Source organism: Notothenia coriiceps, unplaced genomic scaffold (genome assembly GCF_000735185.1).
Source record: "Notothenia coriiceps isolate Sejong01 unplaced genomic scaffold, NC01 NC01_scaffold00021202, whole genome shotgun sequence".
Taxonomy (NCBI): domain Eukaryota; kingdom Metazoa; phylum Chordata; class Actinopteri; order Perciformes; family Nototheniidae; genus Notothenia; species Notothenia coriiceps.
This window is the reverse complement of record NW_011353903.1, coordinates 1-7000: the sequence shown is the minus strand read 5'-3', so window position 1 is coordinate 7000 and position 7000 is coordinate 1. Positions and strand designations below refer to the sequence as shown.

Genomic DNA, 7000 nt, shown 5'->3' with positions numbered 1-7000 from the left:
CAAATATCAGCCGTATCTTGCTTCTCCCCTCCGGTACACAGCAGTGTGGACCGTAGTGTGGAGTTGCATTAGGTAACACGAGATACGGCTGATACTTGCGCATTAGTTTCTGTTATGGATCAGTATCAACAGTCCTGCCAGTAACGTTGCTATATTATCAATGCCACTTTAGTTATAGCCTTATATTTGATAGCTAACTTCACAATGTTGTGATGTGACGTTAGCTAACATTCTGTAGCTAACGCCGGTCACTCACCAAGATAGCTGCCCAGTTCTCCACTGGTTCTCCTCACACCACAGCTCAATTTCTCTCCGATGGCCGTTATTTCTTTTAATCTTTGGCTGCTCCTGGTCTCTTGGATGCCTAGCAGGCTCATAATTATAAGGTTGTGGTCCGTCATATGCATTTGAATATTCATGTTCAACTTCTTCTTTGTCTTCTGTGTCGAAACTAGCATTGGGATCCATGTTTATTAATACGTTACACCGGCCGCTCTCCCCCTTGTTTCCCCCATGTTACGTCACACGCGGGAGGTCACGTGCCGAGGCTTTTTTATGCGGTAGTGAACATTTCTTACAAAAACGACGCCAGATGTCACTGTAGTGTATATTTCTGTATATATTTTTTGAAAATCTAGTGTATTCATCATTTTCCTACACATTTATTCACAGGTGTCTTTAACCTGGAAGTTGCTCTTTAATATAGACTTTGAGTTCATTATGGCCTTGACTTCAGGATTGTGTGGCAAATATTTACCTACCAATATTAATGTAATGGTCACGAGGATGCAGCCCGCTCATGTGTTGGGAGAGTTTTATTGTGATGTAACGGTGTCTCCTGTCCTCAGACCAGGCGGTGAAGGCAGTGTCGCAGGAAACCACTAAACTCAGCGTGGCATTCTCCAAACCCCCGCTGCCATCACAACAGGTCAGATCATTTTCGGGTGGGGCTGTACCAAACGTATTTTTTTCTTCCTTTTTTTGTTTTACAGTCAAAGCTTGGATTAGAGTTACTGAATGAAGCTCCAACGTCATCACCATGTTTATGACAGATCAAGAAATAATAAAACACTTTACAGTTGTAGTTATGGATATAATGGGCAGTACCTTAAGGGTTCAGATCACCTTTATTCATCTCGAGAGGCAATTCTTTTTTTCACATTGTTTTACAATTACACACATAGGTACACACACATTCAAAATAGGTACCCAGAAGGCAAACTTTCACCTCTCCAGCTACCTATTTTTAGTCCGATCTTAAATCAACGACCCCTCGGTTCTCAAGCCAAGTCTCTACAGACTGAGCTACTGCCGCCCCCAACATTCATTTTCCATTTCTCTCTCTCTAAATCTACCTGTCCTTTGTCTCTGCAGGATGGAGAGAAGTTGTCTGAGTGGGTCCTGAAGAGTGTCCTCTCTCTGTCCACTGTGTATTACTGGCTGCCCAAGAGCCAAGGTAAACCCACCAGAACAATCAGGAATCCGTTCAGAAGAACAGCACGATCCCTCGGTTTATGCTGATGATCGTTTACTTCATAACATTTACTCTATACATTCAGGTCATCATGTTCCATCCAGTCTGCTTTGAATAGGGATTGATTTAAGAGTTAACATGAAAGACTGGATGACGTGAAGCTTCTTGTATACCTGCTTTGATACTCACTTTACTTAATTTATTTGTGTCATCTTGTGTTGGAAAAACAAAGTGTGTGTGTGTGTGTGTGTGTGTGTGTGTGTGTGTGTGTGTGTGTGTGTGTGTGTGTGTGTGTGTGTGTGTGTGTGTCCTCAGGTGTGAGTCTGCGACGACAGGTGAGAGACGCCACAGTCGATGTGTTGGAGGGAGTCACACAGCTGGTGGAGGTCATACTGAGCTCCCCACTGCAGAGGTACACACACACATATTCATTTCATATATCATAGTTACACTGGTGTCTCCATAATAACATTTTAATCAGTAGTTTATTATTATTGCAAACATGTTTTCAGTTCTTAGTCCTTAACAGACCTCTTACAACATTTCTTATTTTAGTCATGGAACTGAATTAGTATAACATAACCACCTATTGTAAATATTAAATGATACACTTATGTATTTATGTTAATAAGCTGGCATACTAACACACACATTAATTGCACTTTGATTTAAGATACCGTAATAAAGAACAGAAAAGATTGAAGTTGAAGACACTGGGTCCAGGAGTATTACAGTTACAGTATTACAGCTACTCTGCTTTTAATTTAATTAAAATTCCTCCCAATCTCTTCCTCCCTGCCTTCAGTCTGTCTCATGAACAGTTAACTTCAACCGGAGGCGTCTGGTCTGCCTGCGACAGCTTAACCCAGCTGCCCCGAGGTCAGTAGTCTGAACAGGATTAACAAAAAAAAAATCATCTACTTGCCCAAAGACAGTTTTAACTTGATCAATTTGAAATCATTTTTATTAATAGTTAGTTTTCTTAAGTTAAACTCAATTTAATATACAAGTGTTATAGTCTTCATGTTCTGTCTAGCAAAAACCAGCATTTCAATTCCACCACAGTTACATAAAACATGAATATTGTCAAATGTATGTCAACATGCTTTTACTGTCATTATGTTTAATCATTTACAGGGAATCATAACTAGTTTTTCAATTTCAAGCTTTGTGATGGACATTTTTTATATTCTGCAGACAATAAGGCAGCTCTGTTGGTGGTTCTGTCCGCTCAGATTGGAGTTGTTAAAGATGCCATAGAGGAAATAGAACAGGTACACGCACACACTCACACACTAGAGGCAGATTTTTTCGGGGATCCCACAGTGCATGAGGTCAATTTCACTTTTATAATACACAGGAGCAGGTGGGAGAGGAATCACAGTAACATCATGCATCAATAATAATAGTAATAATCAAGTAATTGAATATATAATATTCTGAAAGTAGCCATTATTCATAAAGTGTAACATTTTGGAATGTAAGTCAAAAGATCTGAGTATTTCTTTCACTTTAAAGCCATACAACAGACCTCAAATACATTTTGAATTACTTCCCATGAGTATTTACATTCACTGTAACTGTATACTACTCCAGTACTCTGAATACCTCCCCCCTCAGGCGTTATCGGAGGTTCAGGACCCCTTCAGTGACGTCCTGGACGATGACCAGGATCCTCGAGGAAACCAGGACACCTATTGGTCGGAGAAGGACCGCCTTGTGATTGGTCCGTGTCAGGGCCTCATGAAGGCATCCGCGGCGTGCCTGAGGAAACTGACGTCTGCCGTCAAAACCCACGGGGACGTCTCCACGCCTCAAAACGTGGCTCAGCTCGACGACCTGGCCGATATCACCAAGGAACTCAGTCCTGGGTGGGTGCACACGCACGCACACACACACACACACACACACACACACACACACACACACACACACACACACACACACACACACACACACACACACACACACACTACTACTACTACTACTACTACTACTACTACTACGTACGTACGTACTACACACACACACACACACACACTACTCTACTACTACACACACACACACACACACACACACACACACACACACACACACACACACACACACACACACACACACACACACACACACACACACACACACACACACACACACACACACACACACACACACACACACTACTCTCTCTACTACTACTACACACACACACACACACACTACTACACACGCACACACACACACACACACACACACACACACACACACACACACACACACACACACACACACACACACACACACACACACACACACACACACACACACACGGAACTTCTCAGTCTGACTTCCCATAATGCAATATGTGCGGTGGGAAACACAGTGTAGTTTTCTGGTTTGTCAGGACCGATCGTTATTCAATTAAATGACATTATTTTATCGCACATTTTTACTTGAAATTTCATATTTCATTGCTATATCAACTTACATTTTTATCTTTGTATTAGGGTTGTCAAGTTAACGCTTTAATGCAAACATTTTTTAACGCCACTAATTATTTGAACGTGCGATTAACGCATGTATTAACGCGTGTATTTGTCCTCAGCCCGTCCTGTAGTTTCAGAGCCCAAAGGCTTGACGTTGTCATTGTTAGTTGGATGGTGGGAGATTCTAGCGAGAGATATGGATACAAAAAAAGGTGTTTTAAACAGCAAGCCAAGCACACAGCTGATGCCGACAGCCCCGCTCCTGCTGCTCGCTTGCGGCAGACCACGCTTGAAAGTTTGCCGGGGAGACGCCTGGACAACAACAGCGATAGTTAAAAGTATGGCTACAGCTTAACATTGTGGAGGACGAGGGGCTGCGTTAGATAATTCGGGTCGCATCCAACGTGCCGACTGCACATCACAGCGCATTATTTTGACCCACAGTGGGAACTTCAGTCTCCTGCTGTGACTGTTATGAAGACAGAGGAGCGGCATTTCGCCGACAACTGTAAACAGGCTTGTCTGTTTGAGCAACTGGCTCAGTGCAGAGAAGTACACAGGGTTGGGAGAGAGTGTAAGAGAGAGAGAAAGTTTCCAGGTTGTTGTGGAGAATATTCAGGAGAATATTTGTCATTGTTCCAATGATGAACATTGCATAAAGCATATTTGTCCACTCATATGTTGATAAGAGTATTAAAAACCTAATAAAAATATATTCCTCTAAGGTACATTTAGAACAGACAATGCAGAAATTCAATTAATTTGCGATTAACAATGGATATCATGAGATTAAATATTTTTAATCGATTGATAGCCCTAGTTTGTATAGTTATTTGTATTTTATGAATTCTTTATTGCACATTTTCAATGTATGTTTATCATAGTGACAAATGGATAAAAGCACAAATCTGCTACATAAAAGCCTTTGGTTGGTCTGTTTGATTTGCTCTGTTCATAATAAAACCAACTGTTAGCTTGGTCTTCAATATCAGGATACATGTATTTATTATCTTTGCAAGAATGGAAGTAGTCATCACACACAGGGCTGCGTGGGACAACTAGTTCCCAGAACAGAGTCCTTGACATGCTTATATACAAGAGAGGGTGTTACAGTCTCAAGATGCAGAATACCGGTTCAAAGTTCATTAGCTAAGGCCCACGTAAGCAATAAACATGACAGTCATATGTCTATCTCCATAGAGTCTGAATCATCATGTGAATCGTTGTCACTATTGTAACAACAACGTTTTTGATATGCCTAAAACAGTCCTGACGCTCTTCTAGGTAATCATACATCCTGTTACGTACACAGCTACTACGTAGGGCCTTTGTTATCATGTGCTACTCTGATATTAGAAGAGTACATTTTGTATTTTCCCAACACCAATCTTCATTTAACTTTTGGCCAGCTTTTGATCAATTCGCTTTTTTTCTTTTCTTTTTTTAAACAAAATCAATATCAATCAACATTTTTGTCCAATAATGAAACAGTCAAAAAAAATCTCTGCCTCTTCCTGTCTCCTCCTCAGTGTCGATGATCTAGCTCTCTGTCTCTATCCACCCATGGACTATAGCGGAGTAGAGGACAATGTAAGACACACACACCTGTAACATTTGTAATTATAAAAATGTCACGCCAATCTCTGATGGTATATAGTATATTGTCTGAAGCATTAAACCACCACGTGTTAATCCTAGTTACTCATGAGACAAAGTCTCATGTTTTGTGTTACGAGTATGCTTTTTTTATTAATCAAAAATGGACCTCGGCTTACAATATACCAAAGGGTTCTTAATGAGGGATCAGCCATGTCAATAATCAGTAATCTCTCTCTTATCATCAAAATGCGATATTTTTTGACAATGGAGCAAGACAATGCAAGACTCTCACATACGCACACACAAACTCCCTCATTACGCCTGTAATATTTTGATATACAGTATGCAATATGTGCACTGATGTAAATTGCAACTTTATGTTTTCTGAAAGCATTTATCTACGAGGTGGTTCTTTGCGTTACTAATGAGACAAAGTTTCAGGGTTTTGAGGGTTAAAAAAATATATTTTGTTGCTATGATGAGCGCTTAATGAATCTAGTTTAATTTCAAATCACCTAAAAATGATGCCAGTAATCTGGAAAAGTGTTGCCATATTGTATTACAACCATGTAAATGTTGTGCTCTTCTCAGGCATGGTGTGGCTTGACTGTGTTCCTGCAATTGTGAAAAATGAAAACCAGATGTGTGTTACACAGGGTTCTTACAGTCATTAAAAACCTGGAAAAGTCATGGAAATTTTAAATGCTAATTCCAGGCCCTGGAAAAGTTATGGAATACAATATCTTTCCCAAAGTTTTGGAAAAGTCATGGAAATGTAACTGCATCAAATATCATTTATATTTTAGCTAATCGCCGAAATAGTAATACTATAACGATAATAAATACTGCATCGTATAGTAATGAAACGTAAAATGGCATTTAACTGACGCGGTGTTTTGCTGGTGAGAGATTTTAGTTGCTTTAGCCTGTAGAAGCTAGTAAGCCTACGATTTGATTTGATTTGTTTTAGATAGGCAAAACATGTTTCATATGCAGACCTTATTTTCCTGTTCCATGTTAAAATAAACCATTTTCAGTGTTACCGCTGAGAAAGAGTAATTTTTTGGTTATGGAAAAGTCATTGAAAATCATTGGTGAAAAAGTGTATTAACCCTGGTTACAGACAAAGAGTTATTTAGTAATAATAATAATACATTACATTTTATAAAGTGCTTTTCCTGGTGCTCAACGCGTGTGCTTGAGTTGCTGAGCCGCTACCTTTTTAAAGTTTCATACATAAGTCGAAACTCTGTTGACTGGGTTAAGACAAACCCTGGTAAAATATGCACATTTCAAAAGAGCATTGTTTAGAGCAGTTAAAGGTGGTCTTTACCCTTTATATACAGCATTGAGGAATATTATGAAACGTGTCATTCAATATTCATATTAAAATATAAAGGACTTTCTTTTCTCTCTGCAGGTTTCTAAATTGGGAGCACTG

The 7000-nt window shown here is 39.7% G+C and overlaps 1 protein-coding gene across 1 annotated transcript; it reads left to right on the top strand.

The window, feature by feature from the left end:
* Positions 1–832: 832 nt before the first annotated feature.
* ccndbp1 (cyclin D-type binding-protein 1) lies at positions 833–6994 on the top strand (the record flags this gene model as incomplete). The annotated part of the gene is made up of 8 exons (XM_010780087.1): positions 833–928; positions 1375–1456; positions 1790–1886; positions 2280–2353; positions 2672–2748; positions 3095–3345; positions 5490–5550; positions 6980–6994. Coding segments are annotated over 8 exons (753 nt in total), but the record flags the coding sequence as incomplete, so codon positions are not given.
* Positions 6995–7000: the final 6 nt, after the last annotated feature.